Here is a 20,234-nt window from a genome sequence, read left to right as displayed (position 1 = left end):
CGCTACTCTGAGGCATTTAAATGCCTCCCCGTACCTTCCCCAGCCTGTCCAAGGGCCGGTTTGCCCGGGTGCCCCACAGTCACGGGGTGCCCGGGCAAGCCAAGGGAAGGTATGGGGTGTGGCCTAATATGCTAATGTGCTGTACTGTCTGGGGTGTGGCCTAATATGCTGTTGGGCGTGGCCCATTATGCTAATGAGTTCCTGCTGGGCTTTTTCTACAAAAAAAGCCCTGGCGAGAGGAGATGGGGTTCAAAACTGCCTGGATAGGATGCACCCCCCAGTCTTCTCATGTAAAGCACTCCTTTTTCTGTCGTGAAAGATTCCAGAATTTAAACCTGCCTAAGCATTCTCAGTGTGATCCTAAGCAGTTACACCCATCTAAGTCAACGAGCTCAGAAGGATAGAACTCTGTTTGGGCTTTAGCCTTTCCTTTATTATTAAGCTCATGTGACCAAAGGTCTGAAGCCGACGTGGGAGTAAAGGGGCTTGCCCTTCAATGGCTGGTCTCCTTTCTCCAGGGTCGGGGACAGAGGGTGGTAATGGGGAACCAGCGGTCCCGAAGGCACCCCCTTGAGTGTGGAGTGCCCCAGGGAGCCGTGTTGTCCCCAATGCTATTTAATATCTACATGCGCCCCCTCGCCCAGATTGTCCGGAGGTATGGGCTTGGGTGTCATCAGTATGCTGATGACACCCAGCTCTATCTGATGTTGGACGGCCGTTCGGACTCTGGTCCCGATGACCTTTCTCAGGCGTTACAAGCCGTGGCTGGTTGGCTCAGGCTGAGTCGGTTGAAATTAAACCCGGCAAAGACGGAGGTCCTGGGCCTGTGTCGGACCGGCCGGGAGTTAGGGCTCCTTCTCCCGACCTTCGGCGGGGTGCCTTTGGTGCCTATGCGGGAGGTTAGGAGTTTAGGAGTGCTCCTGGACTCTTCACTAACAATGGAGGCCCAGGTGGCAGCCACAGCTAGGTCAGCCTTCTATCATCTTCGGCTGGCCCGGCAGTTGGTCCCCTATCTCAGCCGCGAGGACCTGGCCACTGTGATCCACGCGACGGTCACCTCGAGGCTAGACTACTGTAACGCTCTCTACTTGGGGCTGCCTTTGTCGCTAATCCGGAAGCTGCAGCTAGTGCAGAATGCTGCGGCTAGGCTGCTGATGGGTCTCTCAAGGAGGGACCACATCCGGCCGGTGCTGCAAGCGCTGCACTGGCTGCCTATAGCGTACCGAATTCGTTTCAAAGTGCTGGTTCTTACCTTTAAAGCCCTGAATGGCCTGGGTCCAGCCTACCTGAGGGACCGCCTCTCCCCATATGTTCCCCCAAGAGCGCTGCGGTCGGGGAGTCTGGACCTTTTAGAGGTTCCAGGTCCCCGGGATATCAAGCTTGCCCTAACTAAAGCCAGGGCTTTCTCGGTGGCGGCTCCTACCTGGTGGAACGAGCTCCCGGCGGAGATCCGGGCCCTGCGGGACCTGGTACAGTTCCGCAGGGCCTGCAAGACGGAGCTCTTCCGCCAGGCTTTCGAGTAGGAGCCGCCGCCGCTGCCACGTTACCACCACCGTGGCTTGACTTTCCATCTCCCTGGCTTAAAAAGGGGCAAGGGTTGTTGCTGCCCCAAGAGGAACATTACCCTGGCGTTCCTGTTTTTCGTCTACCATCGGCCGCCAGTGAGGGATATCGACCATCTTGAAGTTTTAAAATTGAATTGTAGAGCACCATTTTAGTTTAAATTTGTTAAGGTTTTAATGTATTTATGTTTTATCTCCGGCGCTGCCGCTTGTTTGCCGCCCTGGGCCGTAAGGGTAGGGCGGGATATAAATCGCAAAATAAATAAATAAATAAATAAATAAATAAATGATCTTCTGTACCTTTGTGACCTCTGAACTAGACTGCCAGTGCACTCTAGATGGGGCTGTCCTTGAAGATTGTTCACGATACCGTTGCCATTGTTGAATGCAATCTGGCATATTATACTGGCACTGGAAGGGCTGCACTGGCCACCAGTCCACTGTGGTTTTTAATGCCCTGGACATCTCATGGGAAGCCTAGCAGAACTTTCTCGGTGGCGCCGTCTCTGCTGAGCAGAGAACTGAAAACCTTTCCGCTCCATCCAGTTGGACTCGGTTCAGCCATTAGATGTTGCGATTTCCTGATTCTATTGGCTTATGGCCGGGAAAGACACAAACTGCAGAAGGACGGTGTACTAAACGAACCCAGATGCTGTACTCTCTCAGACACTTCTGTGTTGCAAAGTAGAGAGTCGAAAGCGAAGATCCAGCTCAGCGCAAAACAGCAGAGAAGAGCTTCCCCTCTCTAGGGAAGAGGGACAGAGATCTGTGCCGCCAAATCCCCTGGTCAGTAACTGTAAGCCTGCCTGTGCCATTCCCAAGGGAGAAGTCAGAAAGTTGCCAAGAGACGCTTCGAAGGCGCAAGTCCCTTTTTGAGCAGCTGTCTCCAGGGGGAACTTCTAAACAAACACAGCAATGCCAGACAGAACCACTCATGGGCTGCTGACTGATTTGTGCGTGAGAGGTGGGCTCACGGGAGTGCACGCGCGCACACACAGAGACCCCTTGAGCAGAGCGCAATTAATGTTTCCTAGAGCGAAAACGAATTCTGGTTCACGGTGCAATACACGTGCAGATGCCGGACCGAATCACCATGTGTTTACTTCCCACAAACCAGGATTCCAAACCACGGTTTAACCCAGGAACAGGATCCCAGTTGGTGGGAAGAGTGAGTGAACTGCCACTCAGTCCAGGGTTCTTGATCCAAATCAGGAATTCTTAAGCATGTAATGGTGGCGAGACGGACGTGTGAGCACAGCAATTAGGTCACGTTCGCACACAAATCTTGGCCACTTTTGGGCTTGTTGCAATATTCTCTCTTTCTCTCTCATGACACTATTGGCCTACTTCACAGGGCTCTTGTAAGGATTCCGGGTGGGCAGCCATGTTGGCCTGAAGCAACAGAACAAAGTGTGAGACCAGTGGGGCACCATGAAGACATGCACACTTCTTCAGACACCACACAAAAGCTTATGCCCAGAATCAAACTTTGTTGGTCTTAAAGATGTGCATGCACGATCAGTCACTGACTCCTTGGCCTCAGGAACCCCTTCTTTCAGCTTGTAGGGATGTGAAAGCCCGAAAAAAAACCGGAAAAATTCAGGGGGAAACCAGGTTTTTTCCGGAAGCCTTTTTTGTCCCCCCCCCCCAAATTGGAAAAATTGAAAAAAGAAAAGGGAAAAAATGATTATGGAATATTTTATTTTAACATGATGAATAAAATATTTTAAGACAAGGTGTTCAAATATTTTCCAAACCATTTCTAAAAAAATACGTATGGTATCAGATTGATCTAATTTCTGTGCACTGAGGACAAGCAAGTCCTAGGTTACAAACTGAACTCTCCAATGCAAGAACAAGGTGCATTTCTTCCTTTAGGAGGTGCTATTGTCTCAAGAAAAGAAAAAGGTTTCAGTTTTCTTTTTGCATGTGGGTGGGTATTCTGTTTGTAATAATTGTTTGGATACACTATATTTTTAATATGCTAGTTGTGATAATTTCATGCCAAGTAAAAATGTCCATAGTCAAATTTGTGTTCCTAAAGTAACAGAATGACTTTCAATCTGGAAAAGAAAAAAGAAGTGCTAATGTAGCATTTCCCCCCCCCCCCCAATTTTTCCGAAAATTTCCATTTTTTTCCGGGCAAAAACTGTTTTTTTTCCCGAGCTTCAAAATTTCCGGAAATTTTGCATCTCTATCCACTTGTCCCTTTCAAAGTCCAGCAGCCCCCTGCCAGTCCTCCCAAATTTCCCCAGAATAGACGCCCTGACCTTGCACACACTCTCGCCCACTTCCTGGCAAGACACCACCGACTCACACCAGTCTCTCGCACCTTGTGCTAACCGGGGCCAGTAAGAATCCAACAGAAGCCTCGGCCTAGGCCCGCTAATTCCCAGCTGCCCTGCTCCAGAAATGTCCCATGCCAACTCCCTGACACTTTTCCTGCCCTTTTGAGGAACCACCACCTGTCTATCTGCTTTCTGGGACTCCTGGTTTCCTTGCTTCTTGACAATCTGCTTCGAGAGACTCTCAGAAAATCCCTGCAGAGAGCCGAGGTAATGAAACGTCTTCAGAACCTTTTGTAACTTCCTAAGCTTGAAATTGCCTGCTGTTTCAACACCTAGTGGAGTAAATTTAGAACCAGGGAAAGAAGGATGCAATTACGACCAACTTTTATTTGTCCTTCTGGCTGCTGATCTGGTGCAGCGCTAAAAGTATGCTTGTAACCCTTTTTCTCTTTTTAATACATATTTTACTCGTTGAAAAAAAAAATCTGACACCCAGAATCAAACCTTGTCGGTCTCAAAGGTGTGCATGCACACAAAAGCTTATACCCAGAATCAAACCTTGTTGGTCTTAAAGATGTGCATCCTTGCGCAAGCTGACACTCAGAATCAAACCTTGGCTGCGGTCACAAGGAGCGGTAGCCACGCTACTGTGACGGAAGATCGGCGGATTTTCCGGGCGCGATCTCACCGCCACATCTGAGAAGCGTAGAGCTCCCGTGGCGCACCTGAGGCTTCCCGCCGAAGATGCGTGGTTAAAAACTAGTACCTTGGAGGTACTAGTTTCTGGGAAACCGCGGGGCAAGGGCGGGCGTCTGATCGAGTTTCCGGTGGTATCCGGCGGCCGCCCATGCCCCATTGCAAAAAGGGTTTTTTTCCGCGAAGTCTCCAGGGATGCGCACAAGCACCCAACGGGGCATGCGCATACTTCCGGTTCAATTTAAAAAAAAAAAAAACCTACAACCCCGTCGTGCCGCGCCGCTACTTTGGCGCGTCGTGTGATCGGCACCTCCCCTCTAACCATGGGACCTCGAGGGGATGCCTGATCGCGCAGTCGCGCGTAATTTCGTTGCGAGGCAAACAGCCACGCCTCCCCCCTGCGATATCCGGCCCGTGTGACCCTTGTTGGTCTCAAAGGTGTGCATACACATGAAAGCTTATTACAACCTTGTTGGTCTTAAAGATGTGCATGCTTGCACAAGCTGACACCCAGAATCAAACCTTGTTGGTCTCAAAGACGTTCATGCTTGCGCAAGCTGACACCCAGAATCAAACCTTGTTGGTCTCAGAGGTGTGCATGCACACAAAAACTTATATCCAGAATCAAACTTCGTTGGTCTCAGCGGTGTGCATGCACATGAAAGCTTATACCCAGAATCAAACCTTGTTGGTTTTACAGGTGCCACTGGACTCGAACTTTGTTTTAAGATAATGCACGTAAATGGATTTGAGCTCCAAGAGCCGATCTGAACATTAAGGAGCAGCATTATCAAAGCTTCATGCACGGAAAAGCGGATCACAAGAGCACCCGCCCACCCTGATGTCCTCCATTCCCATTCATCACCTTTCTGTAGACGGCACCGATCACGGCAGTCTTCAGCCGCATTCCCGTCACAAAGCAGATGTGGAAGTACTGGTGGAGGACGAGGGTCTGCAGGCCGGCGCAGATGAAGAGGAGGGCCGTGTAGAAGTAGCCCTGCCAGCTGGGAGCGTCTTTGTCGTTCACAAACTTAATCAGCAGCCTGGAAAACAATGAGGGGACATGCAAGTTTTATCATGCACCTACTTGAAGAACATCAGAAGCACAGCCCATAGGGGAGTGCCAGTTAGGAGCGCGGACTCTAATCCACATGCAGCTGCTGGTGTGACCTTGGGTCAGTCACAAGTTCTCTTGGAGCTGTTCTCTCAGGAGCAGTTCTCAAAAGAGCCCTCTCAGCCCCACCTACCTCACAGGGTTGTTGTGGGAAGGGAAAGGAGACTGTAAACCGCTCTGAGGCTCCTGCGGGTTGTGAAGGGCGGGGTACAAATCCAATCTCTTCTCTCTTCTTCTGAAGGACTGCTAGTTAGCATAGCCAGATTAGGCACTTCCCACAATTTCAAATTACGTCCTTCCTTCTCCTGATTGGCTCCATGGAGACTTCCTGCTCCAACTGGGCCCTCCCCCTGTGCTGCTGCCTCTCACAGCAGTTAGTCTGTTAGTTAAGCCTCTCTCCCTCTCCTCTGTTCTATCAGAGTTTATTTCTTTAATAAACCGAGTTATTTTCTTTAAACAGTTGGTGCCCCCTTCCTCTGCATGTTTAAACTCTGCCAACAAGCAAAAGGCGAGGGGGGAACACAGAAGCCGAGGGCCGGCAGATGAAGAACTGGGACACAGGGCTGGGGGGCCTAGGGTGCGCTAAGCCACTGAGGCAGCGGGCGGCCTTGGGCCAGACACAAGATTCATGGCCTCAGAGCTCCGACAGGATCCACAGTGACCTTCCTCACAGGGCTAACGGTAGCCAACTGGACTGTAGTGCTCAGCGGAAAGGGCCCTAAGTGACCCCCTGGACTATTTCAAAGCACAAAAGAAGGCCGAACTTGCCCACGGCTGTTGTTCCATCAAGCGACACACCCCCCCCCCCGTGCAGTTACACACCAGGAACAGTCCAAACAGACCAGCCACGGGGAAATACCTGGGGCTTCTCCCAAGTGCGCAAAAGCGGCCCAGTCCTCCTCCATTCAACAGTTTTAACTTCTCTTCTTTCATTGTGGGGCATAGTAGCTAAGAGTGTCACACTAGTATCTGGCAGACCCAGGTTCAAATCCCCGCTTGCGCCATGGAAGCTTGCTAGGTGACCTTGGGGGCCAGTTTGGTGTCATGGTTAGGAGCGCAGACTGTAATCTGGGAGAATCTCGATTCCCCTCTCCTCCGCATGCAGCTGCTGGGGTGACCTTGGGTCAGTCACAAGTTCTCCTGGAGCAAGTTCTTTCAGAGCTGTTCTCTCAAGAGCAGTCCTCGAACGAGCTCTCAGCCCCACCTCCTTCACAGGGTATCCGTTGTGGGGAGGGGAAGGGAAAGGAGATTGAAAGCCAGTCTGAGACTCCTTCGGGTAGTTAAGAGTGGGGTATAAATCCAATCTCCTCCTCCTCCTCCTCTTCTTCTGGGGAAGTCATACTTTCAGCCTACCCTACCTCACAGGGTTGTTGTGAGGACAAAAACGAAGGAGAGGAGACTGATGTAAACCGCTTTGGGTGCCCATTAAGGGAGAAAGGCTGGGTACAGATTAAGTGACTAAACAAATAAATTGTGTAATTACGAAAGGTGGCACACATCTCTTCTCTGTTCCCCTCTACTATGTTTTAGTTTTATTATTACAGTCTTAAGACCAACATACAGAGTAAGCATAATATGTGAGGGAGAGAGAAGAACCCCCCCCCCAGTCATAACATACAGAAATAGAAATCTGAATTTAAGAACTTTGAAAATGCGATTCCCGCAGTCTAAGAATTAATGCACAAAACTCAGCGACTGAATGTGTAATCTCTGCATCTTTATCTGATAGGGGCCAGTGAAGCCTTGCTTTGTTTTGTGTTAACATGCCCAGGTGTCCTATCAAGAGAGCCAGTTTGGTGTAGAGGTTAAGTGCGCGGACTCTAATCTGGGAGAACCGGGTTTGATTCCCCACTCCTCCACTTGCACCTGCTGGATGACCTTGGGCAAGCCGTAGTTCTGATAAAAGCTGTCCTTGAAAAAGAGCAGTTTCTGTCAAGAGCTCTCTCAGCCCCACCCACCTCCCAGGGTGTCTGTTGTGGGGAGGGGAAGGGGAAGGAGTTTGTGTGCCGCTCTGAGACACTTTTTGGTAGTGAAGGGCGGGGTATAAATCCAAACTCCTCCTCTTCTTCTTCTTCAATGGGGTAAGAATTGGCAGAGGGACAGAAGCGCGACCGCAGAGACGGCCATTCGATGAGCAACCCTTTAAGTCACCGTGATGCAGCGGGGAGGCGGGGCGCGACCCAAGCTATTTCACGACGCGGCAAGGAGAGCCCGCCCCGACTCACTTGAGGATTTCAGGCCCCGTGAACATCATGAGGTCGTGGAAGGCCTTGAAGAGGAAGCTCATCAGGAAGTAGGGACCGAAGGTCTTGTACAACACCTTGAAGAGGGACGGCTCCCTCTCCCGCCGGCACGGCTTCAGGATCAGGGCCTCGGCCTCCTCTGTCACGTCCCCGCTCGAGCCGCTGGGCTTCGCGGACTTCTTGGGCGAGTACATCATTGGCGCGGGTTGCCTGTGAGAGAAAAGTGCCCAGAGGGGCTACACTCAGTGCCGCTCAGCGCACACACACACTCCCTTTCGGCCATATTTGTACCAACCAAAAACAGTAGTATGTACATGAAACCCCTGAACATTAGGAAGCAGTGTGGTGTGGTAGCTAGAGAGTTCTGGACTAGGCCTTAAGAGACCCAGGTTCAAATCCCCCATATGTCCAAGTCTGCTGGATAACCTTGGGTCAGGCATACTCTCCCAGCCGAATCTACCTCACAGGGGTGTCGTGAGCAGTGTTCCCTCTAAGCTGGGTCAGTGTGAACTAGCTCACAGTTTTTTAGCCTCTGGCTCACACATTTTTGTCTTAGCTCAGGAAGGAGGGCTCCAGGGCAAACTAATTTATGCAACAGCGAAATTGCTCACTCACAACATTGATGCCGGCAGCTCACAAAGTAGAATTTTTGCTCACAAGACTCCAGTTTAGAGGGAGCATTGGTTGTGAGCAGGGCTTTTTTTTGTAGAAAAAGCCCAGCAGGAACTTATTAGCATAATAGGCCACACCCAACAGCAGGAACTCATTAGCATATTAGGCCACACCTCTGACAGCACAACTCATTGGCATGTTAGGCCACACCCCCATGTTACCAGAAGTGTGGTCATCCAGCCACACCCACCTTTTGCTTCTTATTCTCTTTACCTTGCTTGTTGTCAAAACCCAGGGCCTTTTTGCATGTCAGGCCACACACCCCTAATGCAGCCAATCCTAAGGAGTTCCTGCTGTTGGGTGTGGCCTATTATGCTAATGAGTTCCTGCTGGGCGTGGCAAACTCGGGAGCCAGCCGGAACTCCGTTCCTGTGCGTTCCTGCCCGAAAATAGCCCTGGTTGTGAGCATAAAATGCAGGAGAGGAGAACAATGTAAGCTACTTTGGGTCCCCATTGCTGGGGGTGGGGGGAGACAAGGTGTAAATGAAGTGAATAAGCTAATACATATAGGGGAATTTCACATTACCCAGTTTCACCCGGTTTCAAGCCGGCAATCATCCGTTTTGAGTGAAACGGTACAAGGCTGCCATTTCACACAGGGCTTGCCCCTACCGGAAATGAGCCGGATCAGAAGCGGTTTGGCATTTCAGACTTGCACCGCTTTGTTTTCCTGCCGTTTTCCTCCCGCACAGGTGATTGTTTTTTTAAAAAAAACGTTCGATTTATAGTGCTATAGCAGTATAACAAAACACTCCATACATTCCAGTGGGATTGGTATAATGCTATTCCGTTATACTGTTATAGCGCTATAGCGCTATAACGCTATAAATTGAACATTAAAAAAAAACCAGCCAGAGATCGCCCACGCGGGTGAAAAAAGGCGGGAAAAAAGCATATCGGAACCGGGAGAGGACACTGGAGACCACTTGGGAATGGATGACAGGTAAAACGCTTTAGTCCCGGTTCCTAAATGGGACTGAAGCGTTTGTGTATGAAATGGCAAACAGATTCCGGAAGGGAACCGGTTCTCAAATGGGTTCTGTCTGAAATGACAGACCAGAACCCGTTTGAGAACCGGTTCCCTTCCGGAATCTATCGCCTGTCTGAAATTCCCCATAGTTTCTGTCAAAACAATTTGACAGAAAACCCTGAACTTTTTTGCCTGGGATAAGCAGTCAAGTGCGCAAGCAATGGCCTCTGCAAATACTTTTGAGGGCATCCAATTAGTTTTCTGTCCCAGAGAATTTTGCATAATACAAGCATATGAAGAGTTTAGATTTATACCCCGCCCTTCACTACCCAAAGGAGTCTCAGAGCGGCTTACAATCTCCTTTCCCTTCCCTTCCCCACAACAGACACCCTGTGAAGGAGGTGGGGCTGAGAGAGCTCGTTCGAGGACTGCTCTTGAGAGAACAGCTCTGAAAGAACTTGTGACTGACCCAAGGTTACACAGCTCACTGCATGTGGAGGAGTGGGGAATCAAACCCGGCTCTCCCAGATTAGAGTCTGCGCACTTAACCACTATACCAAACTGGCTGCAGTCCCAGTACCCTCAAGTTACACTTCAAAATTTACTGAGGAGAAGGTTCTTTAAAAAGGTTAGGCGACTCCCATGACCGTTCAGCCCTGAGCCCCGTGAGCCCAAATAGCACGATTGGGCTATGCTCAGCGCACAAAGACACACAATCGCACAGAACACATTTTAACCGCCAATATCTTCGCATCTACGAAAGCAATCTTGGTTAGCAAGCGGAAGTATCCAAAGACAGGTAGCTGGAAAGGGAAACCAGACAGGCCCAGCAAAGTGACGGAAATGGGAAATTACAAAAGGAAAAAGAAATAAGATTACTCGTGAAAAAATACAAAAATGGAAGACAAAGCTAGAGACTCAAGTTTGGGTCAGAGAACACAAAGAGCGGGCAGGACAAGTAAAGGAACACGACAAAGTAAATCAGCGGTTTATTTCTGTCCTCTGCCATTAAGCAAAGAGCCAGAGTGGCTGCCTCCGCCAAAACGGGGAAGAATTGTGGATATTTTTATCTGAGGACGAGAGAGGTTCGCGAGTGAGGGAGGTGAGCTTTTGCTAAATTATATGCTTCAAAAAAAAGAGAGAGAGAATGGAAAGTTCTCTTGAGCAAGCGGAACAGGTAATGGGGATAGAAACAGGAGCATCTTCCAAGTCTCCAGGAGGAAACTGCTGGGGGGGGGGGAGCTGGAAGCAAAGGGACGGTGCCCCTCGTTCACAGCTGTTTGTCAAAGTGATGCCCTCCGATGGGCGGCCTGAACTACTTTTATTCCACTGATGTGTTTACATCATTTATTCGCCCCTGCAGAACTCAAGGCAACTTACAACTGAAATGAAACAGTTTCTTTGGTTAGCGAGAAAAGAGTTCGGCCGATGCGCCCTGTCGAGTGCCAGGGTCAGGGTTTTCCAGCGTAAGAATCATAGAATGTTAGAGTTGGAAGGGACCTTGCAGGTCATCTAGTCCAACCCCCTGCACTCTGCAGGAGCACAGCCGAAAGAGAGCCCTACAACATACCCAAAAGGTGGTCGTCCAGCCTCTGCATGAAAACGTCCAGCGAAGGAGCATCCACCCCCTCCCAAGGCAGACTGTTCCACTGCTCAAACACTCAAACAGTTAGGAAGTTTCTCCTGCTATTCAGCCGGTATCGACTCCCTTGTAATTCCCACTCGTTAGATCTAGTCTTGCAATCCGGAGCAAGAGAGAATAGATCCGCTCCATCTTCTACATGACAGCCCTTCAAATACTTGAAGACTGCAATCATGTCCCCTCTAAGCCTTCTCTTTCCCAGGCTAAAGAGACCCAACTCTTTCAGCCTTTCCTCGTAAGACTTGGATTCAAACCCTCTCACCATCCTTGCAAGAGAGCTCACCCTTTCGCCTTTGCGCACTCCTTCGCCCAGTTCTTAACCAAGCCTGGCACCACCTCTTCCGACATGTCCTCCTTGTTTAACGACCACAGGTCTTTCGCTTCCAGCGGATGCCGATACCCCTGGACCATCAACCTGTATCGGAAAAGAGGTTATTTAAGTCAGAGATAGGGAAGGGAAGAAAACGAGACCCACCTGGAACTATTTATCCATCAGCCATTTAGTGTGAATAAATATTTCGACTGGGGTTGTCAACTTCTAGGCGAGGCCTTGAAATCTCTAGACTATATCTCCAGACTATAAAGATCGGTTCCCCTAAAGATAAAGGCTGCTTTCGAAGGGGGATTGTATGGCATTATACCCTACTAAGGTCCCTATCTAGGCCTTGCCCTAAATTTCCAAGACGACCAGGACCAGGGCTTTCTCAGTGGCGGCCCCATCCTGGTGGAATGAGCTCCTGGAGGAGATCGGGGCCCTGCGGGACCTTTTACAGTTCCGCAGGGCCTGTAAGACGGAGCTCTTCCACCAGGCTTTTGGGAGCCGCCACCACCACCAATGAAGAACATCGTATGGTTGAATGGGAAAGGGCCCTGGATTCCGGAAATTGCCACCAACAGCCTAAAGAACAGCAGGCACTGCTAGGCCAATCAAAATGAACACCGTGAGCTGACTGCGAGCTGAGAACTTCGAATAATGGCTGCTACCGTCATAGGAACAACAACGACCACTAGCACTTTATTATGGTTTTAGAACTGTTTAAATTGTAACTCATGTTTTAATGTTCTGCGCTGCCCTGCCCACTTTAAATGTTTTAAATTGGTATTACTGTATTAATGTAATATTGTTATTTATTGTCTGATTGACTTCTTTTTAAGATTGTATTATAGTATCATAGAATCATAGAATGTTAGAGTTGGAAGGGACCTTGCAGGTCATCTAGTCCAACCCCCTGCACTCTGCAGGAGCAGAGCCGAAAGAGAGCCCTACAACATACCCGAAAGATGGCCGTCCAGCCTCTGCATGGAAACGTCCAGCAAAGGAGCATCCACCACCTCCCGAGGCAGTCTGTTCCACTGCTCAACCACTCTTCCAGTTAGGAAGTTTCTCCTGATATTTAGCCGGTAACGACTCCATTGTCATTTCCACCCGTTAGATCTAGTCTTGCAATTCGGAGCAAGAGAGAACAGATCTGTTCCATCTTCTACATGACAGCCCTTCAAATACTTGAAGACTGCAATCATGTCCCCTCTAAGCCTTCTCTTTCCCAGGCTAAACAGACTCAACTCTTTCAGCCTTTCCTCATAAGACTTTTGGATTCCAACCCTCTCACCATCCTCGTCGCCCTCTTCTGGATACGCTCGAGCTTGTCAACGTCCTTCCTAAAATATGGTGCCCAAAACTGGACGCAGGACTCCAGGTGAGGCCTGGCCATAGCCGAATAGAGTGGAAATACCACCTCCCATGATCTGGACACAAGGCTTGTGTTAATGCATCCTAAGATTGCATTAGCTTTCTTCGCAGCCACATCGCACTGCAGGCTCATGTTTAGCTTGTGATCAACCAGAACACCCAGATCCCTAGATTTATTGCTGTGAGCCACCCAGAGCCCACTCGTGGGAAGGGCGGGATATAAATAAATAATTCTGTGTGAGCCTCCGATTCTCTTGAGTCATCTGATGAAGCTCATCTTCAAGTCCTGTCTCTATGCAAAGCAAGATCAGCAAGGTCATAGAGCGGAGGCTTTTCAGTGGTGGCCCCTGCTTTATGGAGCCACCTGCATCGTCAAGCTAGTGTTATTTGGCCGGGTTTTTTTTTTACTACACTATTAGTACACTGCGCTTTAGTACACTGCACTATCAGTACACTGCACTTACACTTACACCGCCTTTCCCCACACATACCCCAGAGAGCACTACGGTCGGGGTCACAACATCGGCTAGTGATTCCAGGCCCCAGGGAGGCCAGGCTCGCCGCAACCAGGGCCAGAGCCTTCTCAGTGGCAGCTCCTACCTGTTGGAACGAGCTCCCGGAGGAGATCAGGGCCCTGCGGGACCTTTTACAGTTCCGCAGGGCCTGCAAGACGGAGCTCTTCCGCCAGGCTTTCAACTAGGAGCCGCCACTACCACTATCACCAACTATTATCATTAGTAACAACAGGGTAGTGGGCTGGCCCTATATAAAGATTGAGCCATGACATCGTGATAGATCAGTCACCGCTGAATCGGGACCTTCTGTTACATTTACAGTACGCCATCTAAATGCGATTGAAGGACTAGCATCACTGAGCACTTTAATTGTAAAATGTGGTTGTTTTTATCCTGTCTTATCTGTTTTTATATGTTTTTATATTTGGCACACGGTGCCCTAAAATGTAAGCCGCCCTGAGCCCGTTCGCGGGGAGGGGATAGAAATATAATGAAATAAAACAAATAAATATATACACGGACCCGAATCTATACAAGCTTTATGCCACTTTCGAAAAACACTGCAAACGGAGGCCGTTAGTTTTCTGTATCACCTCGGGCAATTTCTGCCGGAGAGGCAGTTTATAAATATTGTTAAGTAAAATAGAGGATTTAAAATTGACATGCCGTGGACCTGGTACACGTCTCAGTCTGGGCAGATGTCACGTTTGGTAGCTGAACCCAAAAATTAAAGACGACGCCTATCGATAATCCAGGAGCTTTTCCAATGAAAGAAAAGTCCCGAGTTTTCAGTGCCCATTGCTCAAATTAAACACACGCTCACCTATATATTTTGCTTGGAAACAAGGAGAGAGAGAGAGAGAGAGAGAGAGAGAAGCAGAGATGGCACAAGGGTCCAAATCTCAGTGTGGCATTTCCATTCCTGCAAGGCCCACGGCTGTGGCCAAGAGAACCCGGAGTGAACTTTCCCTAAAAGCAGACATGTAAGAACCTCCTGGCTGGAGTTCTGCATTCCAGGCACTCACCCCGTGATCCACCAAAAGGAGATTTTGGACAGGAACGAAGCACCAGACTCCGGACAAGGGTTCTAACGGGGGGAGGAAAGAGGGAGACTGTTAACCGCGGGGGCCAAACAGCAAAAGGACTTTTACCCCACAGAGCTCTACAGGTCTAAAGGTAAAGGTTAAGGTTCCCTTGCTCGAAAGCCAGTCGAGTCCGACTCTAGGGCTGCGGTGCTCATCTCTGTTTCAAAGCCGAAGAGTCAGCGCTGTCCGAAGACGTTTCCGTGGTCATGTGGCCGGCATGACTAAACACCAAGGCGCAAAGAACGCTGTTACCTTCTTCCCACCAAAGTGGTACCTATTTATCTACTTGCAATTTCTTGTTTTTGAACTGCTAGGTTGGCAGGAGCTGGGACCAGAGACGGGAGCTCACTCCGTCTTGCGGCACCCGGGTCTCGAACTACTGAACTACCGACCTTCCACAGCCTGCAGTTCAGCGTCTTAACCACTTGAGCCACCGCAGCTCCTACAGGTCTAGCCGCTGCCTAATCAGGCCCAATTGCTATTATGCTTTTCCCAACTTCTGCTATGTAGATAATCTCCAACCCCCCCCCGTTACCACCGGTAAGGCGAGAGGGAAAAGCGACTGCAACCCAGTGCCCTTCCCACCATGCCTGGACCTCACTGAGAACCTCCCTCCGCGAGCGCCTTTGCAGTGGAACTTTTATTTTGTATTGAGTGGCCACAAAACCATCTTGGCAGCTGATCGTTGGCTGAAAAGCAAAATTTAAAAAACACATCCAAATAAATATATGCAGAGCGCCTGATCAACTTGCCAAATCAACAACCAATGCCTGATCTGTGGAAAGGCCAAAAACAAGGCATCGTTTAGAAACCCAAGCCTGCCTGCATATTCCCTTCCAGTTGGAAGAGCTTAGGGCTTCAGGCTGCCAGACAATCTTCAGATCTCCTCATACGATAATTATTAATTATTTATCATCATCATCATCAATAATAATAATAATAATAATAATAATAATAATAATAATAAATAAATAAATAAATAATTGGTGGTCGAAAGTGCCGTCAAGTCAGAGCCGATTTATGGTGTACCCGTAGGGTTTCCAAGGCGAGAGACGTTAAGAGATGGCTTGCCATGGCCTGCCTGTACGTTACGACCCTGGTATTCCTCGGAGGTCTCCCATCCAAATACTAGCCAGGGCCGACCCTGCTTAGCTTCCGAGATCGGACGAGATCGGCCTAGCCTGGGCTAGCCAGGTCAGGGCTCTTTCCCGTTACACGTGAGCAGGGCTATTTTTGGGCAGGAACGCACAGGAACGGAGTTCAGGCTGGCTCCCGAGTTGGCCACGCCCAGCAGGAACTCATTAGCATAACAGGCCACACCCAACAGCAGAAACTAATCAGGATTGGCTACATTAGGGGTGTGCGGCCTAACATGCAAAGGAGTCCCTGCTACAAAAAAAAAAAGCCCTGGGTTTTGACAACAAACAAGGTAAACAGAATAACAAGCAAAAGGTGGGTGTGGCTGGATGACCACACTTCTGGTAACATGGGGGTGCGGCCTAATACGCCAATGAGCTGTGCTGTCGGGGTGTGGCCTAATATGCTAATGAGTTCCTGCTGTTGGGTGTGGCCAATTATGCTAATGAGTTCCTGCTGGGCTTTTTCTACAAAAAGAGACGTGAGTAAACATTTTCCAGGCAGGCTCTGGGAAATATGACGCAACGATATAGAGGGAACGGGGGGGAGCGACGGATACATCGAGACAAAAATGCTGGACTCCACTTCGATTCTTAATGGAAAAGGTGGGAAAACACAGGAAAGCTGTTTTGGAATGGAACCTTCTTCCCACCCTGGTGGTAGGAAAGGCCTTCACGTCACAGTTGACTCATGGCAGCCCCGTGATGTTTTCAAGGCGAGAGTCGTTCGGAGGTGGTTTGCCATGGCCCTGCCTCCGCATCAGAAACCCTGGCATCCTTTGGAGGTCTCCCATCCAGTTAGGAACCGGGGCCGCACCTGTTTCGCTTCCGAGATCTGACACGATCAGGCAAGCCTGGCCCATCAAATCCGGGCAGAGACACAGAGGTGGGTTTTCCATCGCTTGACCTCCGTGTAGCAACCCTGGACTCCCATCCAAGTAATTTAATGGGTTTAAATTAAGAGCGGGAAGGTACTGGCTGGATCGTAGGAAAAACCTTTGGACAGAGAGAGTTGTGCCGCAGTGGAATCCGCTGCCTCGGGAGGAGGAGGAGATTGGATTTATGCCCCATGGCCCTTCACTACCCAAAGGAGTCTCAGAGCGGCTGACAAACTCCTTTCCCTTCCCCTCCCCACGACAGACACCCTGTGAGGCAGGTGGGGCTGAGAGAGCTCTTGATAGAAACTGCTCTTTTCAAAAAACAGCTCTGAGAGAACTTGTGACTGACCCAAGGTCACACCAGCAACTGCAAGTGGAGGAGTGGGGAATCAAACCCGGTTCTCCCAGATTAGAGTCCGCGCACTTAACCACGACACCAAACTGGCTCCCCCCCCTCCCTGGCAGTCTTCAAGAAGCGGCTGGACAAACACCTGTCAGGAATGCTCTAGGCCAGTGATGGCGAACCTTTTAGAGACCGCGTGCCCAAACTGCGACCCAAAACCCACATTTATCGCAAAGTGCCAACACGGCCATTTAACCTGAATACTGAGGTTTTACTTTAGAAAAAACAACTCATACACTAACTTAAGATGATCCAAACAAAGTAAGGAAAGCAATCCCAAATGCTTTCATTTACTTAAAATTATTTGGCAGAGAATTCGACACTTTAATGATGGTCTGGGCCTGGCTAGGGCGATGGCACGCGTGCCACAGAGAGGGCTCTGAGTGCCACCTCTGGCACCCGTGCCATAGGTTCGCCACCACTGCTCTAGGCTGATCCTGCATCGAGCAGGGGGTTGGAGTAGATGACCTCTAGGACCACCTTCCAACTAGTGTTCCCTCTAAGCTGAGTTAGTGTGAGCTAGCTCACAGCTTTTTAGCCTCCGGCTCACGCATTTTTGTCTTAGCGCAGGAAGGATGGGGCTCCAGAGCAAACTAATTGATGCAGTTGACAAATTGCTTGCTCACAGCAATAATGCCAGTAGCTCACAAAGTAGGATTTTTGCTCACCAGGCTCCACAGCTTAGAGGGAGCACTGCTTCCAACTTTGTGTGATTCTACGATTCTAATAACCAGGGTCGACCTTGCTTAGCTTCCCAGATCTGACAAGAATCTGACGAGCCTGGACTATCCACCATACGCTGACAGAACAGTCAAGTAAATCTAAAGAAGAGACAGTGGATGCCCCGAAACCTCACCATCAACTCAACAATATTTGTGTAAGGGGCTTGTTACGGTGAGAAAACGGGCCATTCAGAAAGGCCAGAAAGCATTTCGTGTTTCCTACACAACCCTTCCAAGAGTCTAGATCAGGGGTGTCAAACATGCGCCCCGGGGGCCAGATCAGGCCCCCAGAGGGCTTCCATCAGGCCCGCAGTGGAACTGGTCCATCTCCTGCTTCCAGTTCTGTTGCTGCTGCTGCATCATCGCTTGCTTCGCCAGACTCTCTTAATCGCTCAGCCATTTCATGTTCTAACCTGGGTCCTGGACTCAGAACTCTGAGCATGAGATTTCTGTGGTGAATGTCAATAAATCCAAAGTAGGTTTGCAGTTTACAGAGCTAATGTTTTACGCATGTTTTTATTTTAAGTTTTTATTTTGTGTTTGTGTCCTTTATGAAGTTTATATCTCCGCTACCTGGCATTACAGTTTATGACACACGTGGCCCGGCCCAACGAGGTCTCATTTATGTCAGATCCAGCCCTCATAACAAATGAGTTCGACACCCCTGGTCTAGATAGCCACCTTCCCATCCCATCTCCAAATGTGGAGCACGGGGACTGAAAAGCCGCCGCTGACTTTGAGGAGGAGGAGGAGCAGACGGCCAAGGAAAGGAAGGGCTAAGCTCAGAAGCTAAACAGGTTCAGCCCTGGTTCATCATTGGATAGGAGACCTCCAAGGAAAACCACCATTGTGATGCAGAGGGAGGCAATGGCAAACCAGCTCAGCTGGCACCTCCCCAGACTGGTGAGAGGTCCATGGCAGCGGCAGCCCCAGCGTTTTACCGGGCTTGTTGGTTTGCTGCTCTTTTCATGTACGCCCATCTACACCAGAAAGGAGGCTGCACTCTCAGCCATTGTGGACAGGAGCACTCAGTCTTGGGGCACAGAGCAAGGGAGCAAAAGCCTTCCGCCCAGCAAGGCCCGACCCACAGAACGGTTGTGACTGTCCCTCCCAGCTCAGCAGCCAGGGGGAGTGCCAAAGCAAAGGGGACGTGGGTTGGCCATCAGAGAGATCAGGCAATACACAGAATATGGCCCCTTTTCCAGTGACAGCCAGTTTGGTGTAGTGGTTAGGAGAGGCGGACTCTAACCTGGGAGAACCGGGTTTGATTCCCCACTCCTCCACTTGCACCTGCTGGCGTGACCTTTGGGTCAGTCACAAGTTCTCTCAGAGCTGTTCTCTTAAGGACAGTTCTGGAAAGAGCTCTCTCAGCCCCGCCCACCTCACAGACAGTGTGTCCCTCCAAGCTGAGTTAGTGTGAGCTGGCTCGCAGTTTTTTAGCCTCTGGCTCACACATTTTTGCCTTCGCCCAGGAAGGAGGGCTCCAGAGCAAACGGATTCATGCAGTATAGCCAAATCGCTCGCTCACAACTTTAATGCCAGGAGCAGCTCACAAAGCAGGATTTTTGCTCACAAGACTCCGCAGTTTAGAAGGAGCATTGCTCAGAGGGTGCCTGTTGTGGGGAGGAGAAGGGAAAGGAGAGTGTAAGCCGCTCTGAGATGCCTTTGGGTAGTGAAGGGCAGGGTCGAAATCCAATCTGCTCCTCCTCCTGTTCTTCAGTGCCTCCTGTCAGATAATATTATTGGGTACAGGAGCACCGACATTCACCTGATATGAGGCATGGGGTTTGGTGATATTGTCTATTGTGCCACTGACTGTTTTATTGCCTTCACTGTTTTATTGTTTTATGGACTACAGGTTGTAAGCCACCCTGAGCAGCCTTGTGGGACAGGGCGGGCTGTAAACTGAATGAATAATAGTACTAACAACCTTGTTTGGCCAGCTGTTTAGCATTCGAACCGAGGACTTCTGGGCTCACGGCTCAGACTCCCGGCTGCCAGGCCGCAGCAACTCCCCACCTGCGGGCCCCAATCCAGCCCGGGAATGGAGGCAGACTCCGCTGCCAGATGATCGACGCTATTCGGAAAGCAGAGTCAACGGAAACCCCACCTCCTGGCATTAAACCCCACCTCTGCTGCCCGAGGGCGAGCTGGCCTAACCCGAAGCGATTTCCCGGGCCTCCGCACTCGCTCTCCGCCTGGCAGAAGCGTGCTCATGACGGCCTCCGCCCCGGGACTCAGCTCCGAGGCAGCAGGCGAGACCACCCCAAAGGGAATCGTGCACCACCGGCCCAAGACGCCACCTCGAGGTTAGGCACCGCCACACCCAGTCCGGATTATTTCCCCCCCAAGTCATGCCGATGCCAACAACCCGAAGACCCCCCCCCCCGCTCTCGAGTTTCTTCTGCTGCTCTTCTTGCGGCTTAGCTGAACCCCCATTGAGTCACAGAGGGGCCCCCACCCACCTCCATCGTCCTTGGCCAAGTGGACAAGCCGAGGAATGTTTCCAGTATGATCGTATTCCTTAATTTATTCGGGTTTTCCATTAAGGCGCACTCCAAGAACGCTGGTGGGGAACTCCCTTCTTTGAAGGACCAGGAGAAAGTCCGACCGCTCTT

At 50.2% G+C, this 20,234-nt stretch overlaps 1 protein-coding gene across 1 annotated transcript in view; it reads right to left on the bottom strand.

Annotated features, from left to right (window-relative positions):
• The window catches only part of ABCC1 (ATP binding cassette subfamily C member 1), a 97,994-nt gene that overhangs the window by 60,198 nt on the left and 17,562 nt on the right, over window positions 1–20,234 (bottom strand). The window contains exons 6-9 of the mRNA XM_015409879.1: window positions 14,418–14,479; window positions 11,471–11,602; window positions 7,886–8,113; window positions 5,412–5,589 (exon numbers count right to left, since the gene is read on the bottom strand). Of these exons, the coding sequence (XP_015265365.1) occupies window positions 5,412–5,589; window positions 7,886–8,113; window positions 11,471–11,602; window positions 14,418–14,479 (600 nt within the window). The remainder of the gene's footprint in view (window positions 1–5,411; window positions 5,590–7,885; window positions 8,114–11,470; window positions 11,603–14,417; window positions 14,480–20,234) is intronic.

This window comes from Gekko japonicus, unplaced genomic scaffold (assembly GCF_001447785.1).
Source record: "Gekko japonicus isolate JY-2015 unplaced genomic scaffold, Gekko_japonicus_V1.1 scaffold78, whole genome shotgun sequence".
NCBI classification, from domain to species: Eukaryota; Metazoa; Chordata; class Lepidosauria; order Squamata; family Gekkonidae; genus Gekko; species Gekko japonicus.
The sequence above is the reverse complement of the archived record's forward strand: the minus strand, read 5'-3'. Positions and strand labels throughout refer to the sequence as shown.